At 47.5% G+C, this 17,934-nt stretch overlaps 1 protein-coding gene across 1 annotated transcript; it reads left to right on the forward strand.

Moving 5' to 3' along the window:
- Positions 1-208: 208 nt before the first annotated feature.
- On the forward strand, positions 209-17,506 carry pard6a (par-6 family cell polarity regulator alpha). The gene is made up of 3 exons (XM_076991867.1): positions 209-530; positions 3,226-3,448; positions 14,853-17,506. Exons 1-3 carry the CDS (start codon positions 468-470, stop codon positions 15,752-15,754), a joined length of 1,188 nt encoding a protein of 395 aa, XP_076847982.1. The 5' UTR covers positions 209-467; the 3' UTR covers positions 15,755-17,506.
- Positions 17,507-17,934: the final 428 nt, after the last annotated feature.

Consider the following 17,934-nt stretch of genomic DNA (forward strand, 5'->3'; position numbering starts at 1 on the left):
GCTTTTCCGTTCATTTACTTTTCAACGATGCTGATGATTTTCCCTGTATCATTGTTTTTTTTATTACATAATTAATTTCAATTGTTGTTTATAAATAGCTCATGACTCGCTATCAATGACGGTTGTGTGAGTCAAAAAAGATGTTTTCCCCACATACTGATGTGTGAGGTAGCGGCACCGATCGTCGTTTCATGCGGTTCTACGCACGGCCCGTTCCCCGCTGGACCCGTGACGTCAGTGTTGTTGGAGGGCGCGAGCCCTGCCCATCGCCGAGAGATCAGCCTCCAACACACAGTTGGGCTCCACCACTAGTACTGCGGACCGCACTGAGCCGCACGCCCGTCTGTCTTCACGCTGCTGCGAGCAAATGCGTTTACTGGGACCTGACTCGCTGGCTTCGCGCTTCAATTTCTAGGGAAAGCCTAAAACGCCACCACCCCGCGGTAATAGTCCGTACGACGGCAGACATGTCAAGAAATCAGAGGACGCCGCTAAAAAACACCGACAGTGTGGTTGAGGTGAAGAGTAAAGTAAGTCTAATTGATGCGTTATGTTGCATTAGCGCCGTTTAATAGCGTGTCTGTGTACACATAGCGCACGAATGCGCGAAGATCTTTCGTTTGGGAACTGCATCTGAAAAAAAACGCTAGTAAGCTATCGTGATTTTCGTGTATTAATGCATCTTCTCGTCGGGGTAGTAGACTGTACAGGGCGAGAAACGCTGATGTTGACGATTGTAAATGTGTGTCGGCACGTCCTAGGCGCTAGACGCTCTGGTCGAGTTGTGTTTGCCTAATTATGGCACGTTGTAGTGAACGGCTAGACCAGGTGCTCTCTGCGGTGCTGTTGGGAGCAGATGTACGTGGGGTTCTGGTGCACTGTGGCTGATCGAGAAGACGGTGGGAATGATGCGATAGGGCCCCGTTGACCAGTGTTTGATACCATGCGGCACCGGCGCAGTAATATTATTATGCACCCGTCTTAAGCATACGTGTCCTCAGATGGCTATTTTCACTGTGGTAGAAACTCCCCCGATCATTGCGTATGTTGATATGGACTAATTTAATAATTTTGATAATACGTTTAAATATTTCCTCTATCGGCACTATAAATAACACCGTGAAACACCCTAACACATTGATCATCTTATTTGCAAACAAACTCGAGCTGGTGGTGACTAGGGAGGTCACACGAACACCCTCCTCCCCTCCAATAAGTTATCAGTATAAAAGGGAGATCAAATGTGCAAATATTTGAGTTTGTTTATATTTAATGGCAAGTTTAATGCCAGTGATTTCACTGAGGGCACCAAGCACATGGCTTGCCTAACACTTCCATGGTGTTTCGTGGGCATTTGTTTTGGTGTGTTTGTTGAACAACATGGTGTTCCAGTGAGAGAGGGCAGCCAGTCTTCCAGGCATGTGGTGTATCATTCCTCACTAAAGCAGTGTTAAGAAAACATGCCCTGGAAATGTGTAAATGCTAAGAATAGGCAAAGCAATATGGTTTTTCTTCTAAGAACCACATGAAATTAGAGGTTTTGTTTAGAGCGATACCACTTCAGCTGGGCAAGGAGAGAACCGGATGTGGAGAGATGGCCGGATGACTTTGGTCGATTGTCTTTAGGAAACAAACGAGAGGGTGTAAGCAGATGTATCGCCTGTGCCAAGGTGCTGTGTTTCTTAGCACTGAATTGGAGGTGTGTTGACCTCTTGGTCAAAAAATGTGATATTGCTAATCTTTCGTTCCCTCTTCTGCTCTCTCCCGCCCGCCTCTACTGAGTAATGGATGAATACTTGGGAAGCATTGTGCTATGCCTTGTGTGAAGACCTTAAATTTCAGTGAGTCAAACTCCTGAGGTAAACCTGAGTTAAATGTTAAGCCGGTTTGCATCAGCCTGAGTGTTAAACCATACCGACAGCTCCCCCGCTCCCTTCGTTCGGCAGTCACGGCCGAACCTTTTCTTAGGGTCTCCTCACTCAGAACGTCTGTATTCTTCTTGCGAGGTTTGAATCGGAGTGGTCGGTTGCCACCACGCTCCCTGTAGGAGTGGCACTTGTGGAATGCTTCTTGTGGCCGATGCTGGCGTGCCTTTAGTTTGGGCCGATCTGGACGTTTGGTGTCACTGTCACAATGTGCCCCAATCTGTGGCTCTGAAGAAAACGCAGGGAAGCAGGAGATAAGGCAGGTTTCTCTGCTCTTTCACCATGTGTACACGGGACGGTTCTGAAAGGCGGAAGGCCCATTTTAATGGAAGTATGTTTACTCGGGTTTGGTCTACGTTTGTAAGTTATCTAGTGGAACATATTCACAGGAATACTCTTGCTAAGCTTCGGCCCATTTTTTATAAATCAGAAATTGATGCAGCCTTGAGTTTTTTTTTTTTAGTCTGTTTTCACCTGCTGGAGAGAATGTGTTTCAGAATGTGTGAGAGAAAATGAAAGCTATATCCAGTTGAGCCAGAAATAATTCACATAAAAGGGCATCGTCAGTGTCATCATTAAGGACTTTTGAATTGATGTCCCTGAGACTAACACAGGAACAAGGTAGGCACTTCCTGTAAAATGCTTCAACGTGACACTGAGTGAGGCATCAGAATATCAGTTAACCCTGGCCTCTCCCTGCCAGTGGACACACAGTGTCTGGAATGTCTGCTCAGGCACTTGAGGCCATACTGTCCCCCTCAGGATCATCAGAGGGCTGGTCTCTTCGTTCTCTTTCGGACACTGGACACATCTTTGTCCCTCGTCTGTCACCTCAGTGGCTCCTCACAGAGACATAAGTGCACATCAAAGAGAGAGGCAGGTGCAGGCGGTCTAGAAATAGAAAAGCTTATGTGTGTGTGTGTGTGTGCACGCGCATGCCTGTCTTTGCCTGCGCGCACCTGCGTGTTAGTGTGAATGTGTGTGAACGTTTGTATTTGTGCATGTGTATGCCTTTATTTTTTTTGAGAGCTTGCACATGCATTTATGTCTCCATATTTCAATGTCCAGCAAAAAGCCATATTAGAATGTCATATAGTGGATAACAACACAGATTCACTCAGTTATTACCAAAACGGCATTATCCACTAAACAGAGCAAAGAGATTCTAGTAGTAATTAGCCATGGAAATGAGAATACATAATTGCGCACTAAATCTAAGGTAGTTCCTTAACGCTGAGCACTGCCCCTTCGCCTTGTGCCCGGGAAACCCTGGTAACCCTCCCGTGCTTGTGTCCCGTAGTTTGAAGCGGAGTACCGGCGTTTTGCGCTACAGAAGACACGTACGGGCAGCTTCCAGGAGTTCTACCGCCTGCTGCAGAACGTGCACCGCATCCCCGGCGTGGACGTGTTGCTCGGCTACGCCGACGTCCACGGCGACCTGTTACCCATCAACAACGACGACAACTTCCACAAGGCCCTGTCGTCCGCCAACCCCTTGTTACGGATCATCATCCAGAGGAGAGGTAAGGTGACGGAGCAGGTGGAGGTGGTGGTATCTGGCCGGAAGTGGAAAGCCTTTTGTGGGTGGTGTTGAGTGTCCTGTTGGAGAGAACGTGTGGTTGTGTGAGCTTGGGTTTGCTAAAGTGCTCTGCTGGATGGTAGGTGATGTATGTTTACGGAGGACCCATACGGGGGTGGGGGAGGGTTGTTTACTACCGCTCACTACTGAGTTTGATTGGGCAGCAGGGGGGAACACAACATCTTGTCCATTACCAAAAACAATATGTGATTATGTCATGAGTCTTGACTTATGAGTGTGGTGTTATTAAGGAGGAGGCGGCTGGTGTTGTGGGGGTGGGGGTGTTATTTGGTGCCAGTCAGAACTATCTCAGTTGCAGGGCTGTCTGGCTGCAGGCCAGATCACAGGAATGCCGATAGTTGTGCACAGGAGAACCAGAACACTGAGCGTTCCTCTCTCTTTATCTTGCTCTCTTTCTCTCCATGTCTCTGTCCCAGTCTTTCTCTCTACCTTTTGGTTAACTCTCTCTCTCTACCTTTTTCCTCTCCTACTCTTCTCTGTCTCCATGTCTCTTTCTGTCTTTGTCTTTCTATTTCTCTCCCTGTCCATCTCATTCCCGCATTTCTCCTAGGGTCACGGTCAGCGGCTCTGATCAAAATGAAATCTTGTGGAAAATGTTCTGCTAATGTCTCTCAGAGCTGTTTTCACTGCTCTGCCTTCTCCCTCTGTTTCTGTCTGGTTTTTTGGAGATGTTAATCATCTATAGATGGTTTCATGCCCACCTCCCTCAACTGTAAAGACTCTCCTCTTTCATGAAAATGATTTTTTCAATTGTACCTATTATAATGAATAGATAACGTTTACAGGGCCATCATATCACAGTGTCTGTACCAGAGCTGGTTAGTGACCTCCTTACTGACTGTGTGGTTGTTTAGTATCAGTAGGGGGCTGAAAAGAACACGTTTGTCAGGGTGAATATAAGGCCTGACTCTGTTGTCATAGCGTGTCCATCCTGTTTCTCAGTATCTTTGAGAAGACCATGACAGACTTTGCCATTTACAGCACCTCATTGAACTCGTTTGGTGGGAGGAGCTTAGGGTTAGAATGTTGTGTGTGTCTCAGAGGGATACAGTGGCTGCCTGTGTGGGTCTGAACACTCCTCACACTGCTGTGATGGAACAGTTAGTGCTGTATCAGCACTGCTGCCACACACACACACACACACACACACACACACACACACACACACACACACACACACACACAGGCATAAGGTCAACATCACCAGCTGGATCATAGCAATAAACGAGAGGAATTTGTTGGATGTGGGAAGGTGAATTTGATTCTAGTGTGGAGTGAAACCTGGGAAGGTGTGGCTCTTTGATTTGTGGGGTGGGGCAGTGGTTTCAGTTTGGGTGGGGGGCTGAAATGATGAGGTAGAGTGAGGAATGTTGCTAAGGAGAAGCTGTTTCCGCACATGGGATTGGAGGATTAAGTACAAGATGAAAAGGAGGAGAAAATGGCAAGAGGGGGATTAGAGACAGGACACGCACAATTTTGACATCCTCCTTTCTGAAATATTTTCAGTGGCTTTAATATCCAAGAGAGAGAAAGTGACTGAGTGTGTAGGCAAAACCACATATTACATAATCCTGATCTGAATCACAAAATGGAATTCATTATGCATGCGTTGTATTATGGCTACGGAGTAGGAGGACAGTTGGCAAGCATGATGGTCATTAGTGTCCTTGTTTACTCTAGCACAGAAACTCCACCTGGTCACACTCAAATACTCCAAATTATTGCAGGTGCTGAATTAAAACCGCTCCAAAAATCAAATGCTGACTTTTTCTTCTCATTAAATCTTCAATCATTGCTTGACTTCTGTATATACACACAGGACAACAGTTTGGCTAAACGTACATGCCAAACTTGAGCATTTTACATTACTACCATGGGTGTGCACATGTACGGCTGCTAACATTTTCATAATTTCTGAGTGTAAATAAAAGCTTAATTTACTGTTTTAAAGGAGAATAAGGAAGCTTAGATTGACTCTCTCCTTCCAGCTGCCAGCCTACCCCCCCCCCCCACACACACACACACTCACTCACACACACACACACACTCACACACTCACTCCCTTCCCCTCCCTCCCCTCTTACTGTGCGCTCTCAGGTTTCTGTTAACTTGGCTTTCAGAGTGGCTCTATTAAATAAAGGCCCATGTGAGGGTGTTTGTCATATCGCTGTGGTGGGCTGGTCAAGGCTGGTCAGCACTGTCACCAGCTCATCACAGCCCCGCATGCTCTGTCGGAGGAAAGAGGCTTTTTTTGCGTTTTTGTTTTACCCTTTCACACGACTTATGATCTAGCGGCTAAGTTCCTCCCAGGATTTGTATGTCGCATGTTGGCCACTAACATGACGTGGCTAGACCTGCTGGACTAACAGACAGAGTCTCTTCTTCCCCATGGTACAGAACTGTGGTGTTGACTCGTGCACTGTTGTCGTGTCTTTACAACTTGCTAATGTTGGGGTACCTGAAACAGATAGCCAGACGTAGACCTTCTTTGGCCTTACTGGAGGAGAGTGTGGAGTGTTTTGCCTCTTTCTCCCCATTACTATATGCAGTGTATATATTATATAACCCTTCAGTAAAAACTGTCCTCTTTCTTGGCTGATTGTGAAAGCAGGGTTGTTTGTGCAATGAAGATGTTTGCCTGTGCCTGCCTGCTACTGACACCTGCTCTCAGCTGAGCAGATATAGAGCACCAAGGCATCGCCTTGAGTTCGTGTGTGTGTGCGTGTGCGTGCACGCACATGTTCATTAGAAGAGAGGAGTGTGTGATTTGTTGTGCTGAACTCGTGGGTTTGGTATAGTGCTTTAGAGGCAGACAGACTGTAAATGTTGGCAGAGGGTGGAAATTCACGGAGGAAATGCACGAGGAGTCGTGGACCGGACAGACCAGTTCTGAAGAATGTGGCGCTTCAAATGCGCTTTTGTTTATGATGTCGGTAAATGTCAGACTATCAGAAGAAAGTGGAAATCAGATTTATTTCCACACTTTGAAATTTGGACACTTGTTTTGAACATTCATAATTGTGCTTTAAACACACATTCTCAAAATGCATTTTTCTAGTTCTGATTTTATTCCAGCCTTACTTTTTCCAGGCAGAAAGTCCAGAAGGAACAACATGTATATGTTGACTCTAACATCAACCCCCCCAGCAATCCTCAGCTGCATCATAGTCAACACTAACACTTCCCAGAAACCCCCACAAAGCGGTCCAGTCCAGCTTGTGTAATGTCCATTACCTACCAGACCAGCTCTGGTCAGATAAGAGTGATTGACATTTCACATAGATGACTGATCAGCTGTGTGCCTAGGGTCATACACTATTTCTAGTCAGTTGTTGCCTACCCTGTAACCTCTTCCCTCCCCCCACCCTGTCTGTCTGTCTGACTGTCTGTCTGTCTGTCTGTCTCGCTCTCTCGCTCTCTCGCTCAACGAGAGCATTAAGAGCACCCTAGCTGAAATGGAGAAGAGATTGATGGACCTTTTAGTGTGAGCTCATCCCACATATTACAGGCGGGGGATAATGGCATTCCCGTTGCAGATGGGGACCGATGGGATCTAAAGGCAGTGCTGACATGGGTAGTACAGGCAAACAGAAGGAGCGCTTGCTAAAAAAAAAAAAGCTGTAACAAACTTGTGTTCATCACACTTCTTCAAAATCAGATAGATATCTCTATCTAGAAAACAAGCCTGATGGCTTCCTTCAAGAAGATAAAGTGTTCAATGTAAGTGAGTCATAAACAGTGAGGGCAAACGTTTCATCTACATAACTGTCCTCTTTAAATGAATGTAACAGATTAATTCATCAGATGAAGGCTGATAGATTAAAGATCTGCGTAACAAAACCATCAGTTCGATATTGATTATGCCTTAAAACATTTTCAGCGTGGCACAGGGCCTGAATAACCTTATGTTGTATAAAAAATCCCATGCAACTACAGAGTGGAATGTCGTACTGTGCAACTGTGTACAACAGGTTGCCTTAAAGGTGAACAGAAAGGGAGCCGGTGCGCTGAGCTGAAGGTGTGTCATGTGTACACAGCCATTTCCGAGGGGGCTGCCCTCGTGTGTGTGTGTGTGTGTGTGTGTGTGTGTGGACCTATGGAGAGGTGTCCCACTCTCGCAGGGTGCATTGTGCTGCACTTTCTGCCCATCCTCCAGCAGGCCGGCACAGTGCTCTGGTTGACAGGTGTGTTATTGGCTAATTAGTGAATGAGATTATAGAGTAATGCCCACTGTTGTTTACATCAGTATGACAGTGGGAGGTGGTCAGATATGAGGGAGACAGATGCTACAGTGCACCATGATCTGAGCTTCCAGCAGATGCTCAGGACTCTAGAGAATTGTGTGTGTGTGTGTGTGTGTGTGTGTGTGTGTGTGTGTGTGTGTTTTCAGTATGTAATGAGTACCATTAGAGGGTGGATGACATGTTTGTGGGCCACTCCCCCTCAGCAGGCTGTTTGGGTAGTTCCAGTAGTTTGGGTAGGTTGCTCAGTCCTGCAGAATTGTGAACATGCTGAAGAGGAGGATGTGCATATAGGAAAGAGAAAAGATAACTGCTGAGAAATATGTGTAGTGGAGAGAAGTTTGACCGAGAGACAGGAGAGATAGTCGGGAATGAGGTGGGGAGGGAGGATGGGTGGAACACCACTACATCTGCTGTGCAGGTGTATGCTCCTGGCAAGAGGAGACTCCAGAGGAGACTCTCCAGAGGAGACTCTCTCTCTGTCTGTCTGTCTGTCTGTCTGTCTGTCTGTCTGTCTGTCTGTCTGTGCGTGTGTGTGTGTTCTTGCCATATTGAATAACGATGGGTAACACCTGCCGTGCGAGAGTTTGGGTCGCTGCGTGTTGCTGCGTGCCTTACCCAACAGCCTACAGGTTCTGCTCCGATGCCTTCGGGTTTGGAATGCAGTCGTTACTCACAGCGCCCCCTGTCTTCCACGCGAGCACTGCCACGCCAGCATGTCCGCACTGCAGCTTGGTAAAGGACACAGGGTTGCTGAGGGTCACCGTGGTCTATAACTCTTCTCCTGTTTGTCATTGGAAGCGGCATGCTTGTAAGCTATAGGTTGGTAAGTTGCCAAGACAATGAGCTGGCGAATCAGAGAGCAGGGAGCGGTGTGAACTGGACTGGCCTGCTTGCTCCACAGGTGTGGTATCTGAGGCCCAATCTCCATGACGACCATGCAAATGGAAACCACTGTTTAGGGAACGGTGAAGGGAGAGGTGCAAGAAGAACACACACACACACACACACACACACACACACACACACACACACACACACACACACACACACACACAGACAGACAGACACACAGACAGACAGACAGACAGACAGACAGACAGACAGAGAGAGAGAGAGAGAGAGAGAGAGAGAGAGAGAGAGAGAGAGAGAGAGAGAGAGAGAGAGAGAGAGAGAGAGAGAGAGAGAGAGAGAGAGGTGATGGGGAAGATGGAATGAGGGAGAGACGCATGAGGAGAATCTGAGACTGGGCCACAGTTGCCATTTTTAACCCTATCCTGGCAAAACTGGTTCAGGCTAATTTTAGAAAGTGCTCCTGTGTGGCGGCGACAGAGAGCACCACTCCCTGTTGTGACGCGTGTGCTTTGTCAGTCTGCATTTATTTTGGGGGCCCGTTTCTGAACCGAGCCTGTGAGCCTTCCGGGGGATGAGGAAGCAGGCGTGACCGGGCCCAGCGGGGGCTTGGAGCCAACCCTGAGTTTCCTGACCGTCCCCCGACACTAAATCGACCGTGTCTCGACTGCGTGGGGCACGAGTCAGCAGGCTAGTGCTGTTCCCCGTGGACAGGACATGGAGTTCCCCACACACAGGGCATGGGAGGAATGCCCTCTCTGACTGGTAACTGCCCATGTGTGGATTAGGAAGAGAATGCACACCTCATATGTTCAGCTCCGGAGTTTTTCTGGATCGGTCATGACCTCTTCGGACATAGAAACAAGTATGCACAGCCATATTTAGATCTGATCAAAGACCAGCTCCTGCACTAAAGCTATGAAGCTGTGAAATCCAGACTGCTGAAGGAATGAATGTTGATCTGTTTGTGTGGTGGCAGGTGGCAGTCTCGGCCCAGGACGGTGAAGTAGGGAACCTCCATTTAAGCAGTTTAATCTCGATGGAGGAAACCAACCTGCTTCTCTGACTGCATGGTTTTGAGTGGCCTGATACCCACAATATCCAGCCAATGGCTGCTCTGTAGTCAGGAACAGACTGAAGAGCATGAGAAAGGGCGGAGCCAACCAGAGCTTGGCAAGAAGAGGGCTGAAGACCCTGAACTGAGGTGTATCTGTTTCTGCCACACTGATTGGTGAAGTACAGGCCAGTCTGAGGTAGTCCGACACACATCAGGATGTAATATTTATGTAATGTATGGGATGTCAGTAGCGTCAAACATATCTAGGCACCAAACACGCTAAAGCATTAAAATGTTTTGTCCCTCACTTCAAGGTGTGCATGTGTTTGTGTGAAGGAGTGAACAGGTGTGTGTATATATGTGTGTGTGTGTGTGCGCGAGCGTGAGTGAGTTTGGGGGTTTTCGTTGCCATGGAGATCATATGGCCAAGTGTTGGGTACCAGATGGTAGTTGCACAGGGGTGAGGTGAACTTCTCAGGGCGAGGCACAGAGCAGCGGCACACGTGTGATGGCACAGAGCAGCGGCACGCGTGTGATGGCACAGAGCAGCGGCACGCGTGTGATGGCACAGAGCAGCGGCACACGTGTGATGGACAGGGCGAGGCACAGAGCAGCGGCACACGCGTGTGATGGACAGGGCGAGGCACAGAGCAGCGGCACACGCGTGTGATGGACAGGGCGAGTGTGCCGAACTTTGGCAGTCACGCCCAAACAGGGACTGTAATCCACAGCACAGCACGGCTTCTACACGGAAGAACAAAAGAAAGCAGAAGTCACAGATTAACATAATTACTTTATTGTATAACTGAAAACCAGGTGACATTTGGAGCAGGAAGTTGCAGCTGTTCAGAATGAGGATTTTCAGTTTCAGCCATTAACAGCGAAGACTATACACGTAAAACTGTTAAAGAAATAATTAAAAGTGCAATCTGTCATCCTTTGGCAGATCTTTGGACTTGGACTAATGTAACCGATAGTGATAAGATCTCACATGAAGTGCGACTGAAATGTAAAACACACATTAGCAGTTGCTTGAGTTACGCCAGCACAACACGGGTCACTGGTGTAATTGGACCCAGGACCATAGGCTGACACTGGGTAAGACGGACGGACGGACAGACAGACAGACAGACAGACACGCACGCATGCCAGCACAGCACATGTCCTTAGATAACAAATGTAATAGTCTGACACTTGGAGACAGACAGAGCAGAGTAAGACAGGGCAGAGCAGAGACAGAGAGACGGACACAGAGAGACAGAGCACACACACACACACACACACACACACACACACACACACACACACACACACAAGCAGACAGAGTTTCCCATCAGCAGCTTCACGTGCAGTAGCCATCAGTGTTGGAGGCACCCCCCCCAGCATGCATTAAGGGACCTGCATACTTGCTATGTGCTGGTCTTTAGGATGGACAGCCAGTGCACCGCATAGACTTCTGTTCTAAATGAAACAGATGGCCATCAGTTGTAAAATGTTTGCAATTTACCAAATATAACAACTATATACTTTCATACTGTACAAATGATGGCCTGTTCGGGCTGATCCAGTCCCATAAATGTGTGTCATTAGTAGTGTTGTTTGATTGTAAGTGGAGGCCACTGCAAGGAATGAGCCCAGTAAGGAGACACAGAGCAGTGTTCAATCAGGAGGGAGCCAGAGGGCAGCCTGTCTGAGTCTTCATAGCTTCTCCTTTAATTATGAACCTGTTTAATAAGAGAAGATACTGGTTCTCTTAAAGCATGGGGTTGATCTCACCGTAGTGACAGGGGGCTGTTCTTGACAAATGCCACCATGTCTTCTCCTCTCTTCTCTTAGTGCTTAATATGCCTGACATGTGACTCTGCAGTAACCTTCTGATGGCATATATGGCCTTGGAGTAAATAAGACTTCACAACATGACATGAAGTGTTGGGTTTCTGCTAAAAACCCACCTTATACTAGCATAACACACTGCAGGGAGGATCCACAAATACAATATGGTGCATATCTACAGTTATATGCCTGGCTCAGTCTCTGAGCAGTGGGTTCATGGCAGATGTTGGACATAGAATTTCTCTGTTGGCTGCATTTTTTTTGGAGTTTTTCCAGAAACGTCCAAGTTGGCACACTCGAGTGAACCATGACGTAGTGCACTGTTGTGAGCCGGTACGTTTTGTGTACATAAAGAAATTGGGAGTTTTGCATATTAAGCTGTCTGTTGGCTGTCACATGGGAGTTTAATATTGGTGATGAGAGAGAGAGAGACTGACTCTTCATAGCCTCCACTAAATTATGAAGAATCAACAAGTATCATGCCATAGGTGAGCAATAATGTGTCTATCATCTTATGTCACCACGCCACAGGCCTTCTACCTAACGTTATTTCCCAGAATGCTCTAGGAGGCCCTCTGAGCACACAGTTCTGTGGGCAGAGTGCTGAGTAGCTTCACACGGCAGGCGAGTTGTGGTTTACATTTATGTGACTCCGTCATTCACCCATCGTCATTGTCTGTTTCCGTGACTGACTTGTTTCGCTGATGGTTGTGCCCCAAGCTGGATCATCTGGTTTTGCGTAACACTGTGCATGCCTTCAGCCAGAGTACTGCGTGTTCTTATTGGAGTGCTTCTGATCCTAGCAGGTGCTCCTCATAAAGGCCACCTAGAACTGAGCGAGTCTTTTTGTAGTGCGCAGTGCTTTAGAACTTTACAGAATTTGGAGTTTTCTGTAATTGTGAAGACATCCTTTGTTCTTGTCTTCATCATCTGGGTTAGTGTCTTCCATCTTCATGAATAACTTATCTGGCTCTGTTCTGTGGCAGCACAAGGCCTCTGCTACTCCAGACACAAGTAATTTGATAAGAGGCTCAGTAATGTTGTTATGACGCTCAGCCTGGGAAGGTGTCTGGGTGTGTGTGCGTCTGTGTGTGGGTTGGAGCTTGTACCATAACCTCTTCTGACTTGCTGTCTCCTGGATGGCGATAATGTGAGGTTGCCAGAGCAACGGAGTGCATATGAGTGGGTTTGGTGATTAGTCATATACTGTGATTTATATGACATCCAGCTGTGATTGATGAAGGCGAGGGACCGGTGTGGAGGAGATGGGAGAGTATCTGTGGATGCTGATTGTGTGTGTGTGTGTGTGTGTGTGTGTGTGTGTGTGTGAGAGAGAGAGAGAGAGAGAGATGGTCTGTTTATCATTTTTAAGTGTTCTCTTTGCATTAGCCTTTAATCTCCTGAGCTATACATCACATTGCTACACTAATTAACACAGTGTTTATTACGGTGTGAAAGCACACACACATTCTCAATCAATTTTCATTTTTCATTTTATTCTCTGGCTTTTCCCTTCAGCAACAAAAAAACAAAATGCAGTTAGAAGAGTGTTCTGTCATTATTACGTCCTCGTGTGCAGTTCTCCTCCTCTGAGACCTCGTGCACTCCCTGGGCTTGTGAAGACCAGCACCATCATCTCTGTGTCTGAGCCTCTGGTCAGGCCAGCCGCCCCTCCACTCTGCCCACACCTCGCTGGGTTCACAGCAGGTTTGATGCCCCCCGCCCTTCAGGCTTGATGCCCCCCGCCTCTCAGCCTCGAGCCACTTTAATAACACTGTCTGCACTGCTCTCTGCGGGGGGGGGGGGGGGGGGGGGGGGGTGCTTTTGGCGTTGTGGAGGGAGACATATGATGAAAGCAAAGCAAAGTTGCATGAAATTCTCAGTGACGTACAGGCAGACGGAGCTCTTTCTGTGTGTGTGTGTGTGTGTGTGTGTGGTGAATGAAATAAATGATCTACAAATGAGACACACACATCTATAAATTTGTGAGAGTAAATATGCACTCTTGCACACACACACACACACACACACACACAGTTTTCCCTGCTGACCTTGCTAGAATCAATGCATCAGTCTGGACATCTGTCGATGAATATATGGTACTTCTCATTAGTGCGTGTCTCAAGGGTCAGGGGTCAGGGTCCAGCTGATTCAGGCTGTCCTTCATGGCCCACACCCATGCTTTCCACCATCTTCCTGGAGCACTGTGATAATGAATTAGACGTGAGGCGCCCAGAGTAATAATCCAGTGCAGGCCCATCCACCATAAGCCAGCAGGGGCTTATCGTTAAACAACCTAATTCATGTAACCGCCCCCAGCCCCAACGTTTTAGTCCAATTCAGCCATTGTGTGACATGTGGAACATGATTGCACAGATGGCAGGATGACATGTTGTGTAGACACAACATTTGGACATAAACTGTTGGATGAATGTTCATTTAAAATGGTGAGCCATGTCTGAAATGTTAATGGCGTATTTGAATAACAAAGACTTTGTGCAGATCAGGTGATCTACTCGTCATGCACGCACCTCAAGCACTTCTTGAAGCTCGAAGTGACTCGAGCTTTGCTGAATATGATTTTCGTTTTGGTATCTCTAAGACATCCAGTTTCTGTTGCTGGAGAAGAAAATTATACTAGGTAGTATTACTGGACCTCACTTTTGTAAGTCGCTCTGGACAAGAGCGTCTGCTAAATGCCATAAATGTAAATGTAATAGAAATCCATGCAGGAACACACACTCACACACTAACCATTTAGCCAACTCTCTGTACTATGTTTTGGATCTGATTTCCAGATAAAGTGACAGAGGGCTTGATTAATCTAAACCTGTAATGTAATTCTGTCTACTGACCTCTGTTCTTTTACAAGTTGCCAAGACCGATTTACCGCAGTCACTTTTTATGTTGATCCATGCATGTCTGCCTCAGCAGTGCCATTAGGGTAACTGGGTCTTTTCTAAGCATTTGCAGCTTGGTTTCCTTGTGAACATGTCTCTACATGTCAACAGTTCACATTTTTACTTTTCAAAGAAAATTTTGAAAAATGACCCTGAAGAGTGATGAGGAATGGAACAAGTATTGTGAGGACCCGCCTGGCCAAACAGATCTCACAGTCTCACTCAAAGGCACACATGGCCTGATGGAAATAGACCAGTTAGTGTTCAGGTTGAGATAAAGCATTTAGTATTTTAGTGTGCACTTTGCTACATGTATGACCCCTATTGAAACTTAGATGAAAGAGATATGTTATTCTCTTTTTACCTGCGTAACCAATTTTTTTCTCTCTCTCCTCCCCCTTCTCTCTCTCTCTCTCTCTCTCTCTCTCTCACTCACACACACAGATGTGGATGAGCCTGTGGTCTTTGGCACAAACTCTCTGCAGAGGAGAAAGAAGGGTCTGGGAGGCCTGCGTTCTACCCAGCAGAAGAACAAGCCAGCATTGCTGATTGGTCTACCACAGGACTTCCGCCAGATCTCCTCCATCATCGATGTGGACATCCTGCCTGAGACACATCGCCGAGTGCGCCTGCACAAACACGGTACCCACAAGCCCCTGGGTTTCTACATCCGGGATGGTGTCAGTGTCCGCGTGACATCCCAGGGTGTGGAGAAAGTGCCGGGCGTCTTCATCTCGCGCCTGGTGAGGGGGGGTCTGGCAGAGAGCACCGGCCTGCTCGGTGTAAATGACGAGATCCTGGAGGTTAACGGCATCGATGTGGCCGGGAAGTCACTGGACCAGGTGACAGACATGATGGTGGCCAACAGCCACAATCTCATAGTGACGGTCAAGCCAGCCAATCAGCGCAATAACGTGGTGCACCGTGGCAGCAAAGCCTCAGCCAGCAACAGCTCAGCCGGCTCTGGAGGCTCCGCCCTCTCTCAGGACTCGATCCTTAGCCCCGCCTCCCAGCCCGTTAGCCAGTACAGTAACAGCAACAGTGTGGCGGAGGGCGACAGTGAAGACGAAGACACCGACCTCATCATTGAGAGCGACAACCTGCCCACCTACACAACCCACCACCTAGCTAATGGGAACGGCGGTCATCACGCCAGTGCTCTCTCGTCAGGCGCCTTTGGGCACAGGCCCCTCCCCCAGAGTGTCTCGTTGCCCAGCAGCAGCTCTCTGTCAGACAGCAAGGCGTCGCTCAGCTCCCTGACCACGCCCACGCACAATGGAAGCCCCACCAAGATGAGCAGCAGTCAAGAGAGCATGAAGGAGGACGGTAACTTCATCACGTTGTGAAGCCCCGCCCCCCTCCCCGGTCCCTCCCCGCCTGGCTTGGCATGATCTAAACACATAAGGCACCTGCTCCTTAGGGACTCCTCATGCACAGCTAGAGCAAAGTGAAGAGAACCTGACACTGTTCAATGGTACCAGCCCTCCAGTCTAAGAACATCAGGAAGATGGTGATCTTGCTAGACCACTTTCCATGCAGCTAGAGGGGGGAGCTAAAGGGTAGCGCTGGTCTTGGGAACTGCAGTAAGAGCCCGTGGGCTTTTGACACGTGGGCTCGTCGCACGCGGGTTCGTCACCTCATGGAAGTGCCTTACGGCTCTCTCCTTCCCTCATGCCTTATGTTCTCGTTTCTTTCATTCTCATTTGATCTCGTGCCTGGACAAAACTCTAGGTTTTCCATCTCATAGATTGAGAAACTCTTAACACTACAACAAACGGATGAACTAACATGCATCCACTTCACTGGGTATGTTGGACACTGAGGAGATGCCGCATCCAATCACTGGTTGTATCTGTAGATGTTGTTGGGTCCGTCTTCACTCCGCACCTTCTGCAGGAACATGTTGCTCATCCTGGAATGGAGACTCCTCTTCCGTTTATGTGATGATTCCTGCATGTCAAAATGCCATAGTAGAATTGGTGATCATGTTAAAGATTAGTAATATGCAAGTCTAGTCAAACTGTTTTGATCAATGATGACTGTGTCATGCAGCTGTGGGTTTTCTACAAAGGGCTCTGAGAGTTTGTTAGGACACAACATGTCATGTTCACACATATCATCGACTGTACCTTCTAACTGTAGTTTTGGTAGTTCGAAAATCTTCCTAATAGTCTATCCTGCAATTCAACATCTGTCTTCTCTAAAAGATCAGGGTCACGTGTAGTTTGTTATCCTGTCTTTTCAATCACAGCTCAGCCTTACAGAGCCGCTTCGTGCTGTGGATTCCGTGAGCCCGCAGCATGTCTGCATGATGGTGCACTTGCACCATCCCAGCTGTGGCCAGAGGAATGGTGTGAAGATCTGTCTCTCGCACTGATGACACTTAAGCAGCTGACTCCTATCACTTCCTGATATCGAATTCTGCTCTTTCAAGTAGCAGGTTCCCACGGCGCTCAACGACACTGTCGCCACGTTCGAGTCTGTGTGTGTGTGTGTGTGTGTGTGTGTGTGTGTGTGTGTGTGTGTGTGTGTGTGTGTGTGTGTGTGTGTGTGTGTGTGTGCGTGCACGGTTCGGCTCATCTCTTTCACCCCGCCTACCGCTCATAATCTTTCACTTGCCTCCAGCTTTTTCAGAGTGCAATGAACCCTGGGATAGCTGCACGGCTGGAGAAGCAGGCGTTTCAAACCTCTCTCTGTTTGAAGCCGGCTGTCCACGTTTGCCCCACCTGGGGTTGTTATTCACTCTACCCAAAAATGCATTAATAACAGTTTTGTGACAAGCACCAAGACATTGCTCTGAGCGAGAGAGGTGATGCTTTGAGAGGTCGTGACCTCTCATGGACTCAGCTGTCTGCCTGCTCTCACATGTGCACTGTGTTTCTGAAATGGGAAAACATGGGGGAAAGGTGGTCCTTGTTTGGGAAGGCCAGAATTCTGCACAACTGGGACCTTGTTCAGTTCACCTTGTTCATACAGTCCACTTCTGGAAACTTCTGCCAAAAGCGCGTTTGTGTTTGTGGTGACCCTCAGACAGAGGCTACATGGAAAAAAAAAAAAAAAAACTTCTGTCATTTTAAATGATTATTAGGATAAGTGAATGCAGATGAGATGTAGGAAATAATGGATTAGTGAGAGAAAACACACATACTAACCATTACACATTACAGGAAATGATAGATAATGGATAAATAAAATATACCATTACTAAGATGTTTGAATTTTCATTAACCTACTAACTGTTGACAGATGTGTGAAAGTTTCAGATAGTCTTGGAAAGTGACTGCGTTGTAGCCATTAGAAACATGTAGTAAGCCAAGGCTGTGTTAAGCCCTTGAAGGTGCAGTTGCATCTCTGGAACTTTATCTCTTTCCTCTTTATCAACAGAACATGTTTGTCACTTTTTACCTAGTTTAAGTTATTCCTACAGTGGAGAAGGCTGCAGGCCCTTTGTGACGTGCCTGGCATGATGTCTGAGGTTCAATCAGTGACTGATTGGTTAGAGAAGAGAGAGAACAACCATAGATAG

The sequence above is a fragment of the Brachyhypopomus gauderio genome, chromosome 2 (assembly GCF_052324685.1).
Source record: "Brachyhypopomus gauderio isolate BG-103 chromosome 2, BGAUD_0.2, whole genome shotgun sequence".
NCBI classification, from domain to species: Eukaryota; Metazoa; Chordata; class Actinopteri; order Gymnotiformes; family Hypopomidae; genus Brachyhypopomus; species Brachyhypopomus gauderio.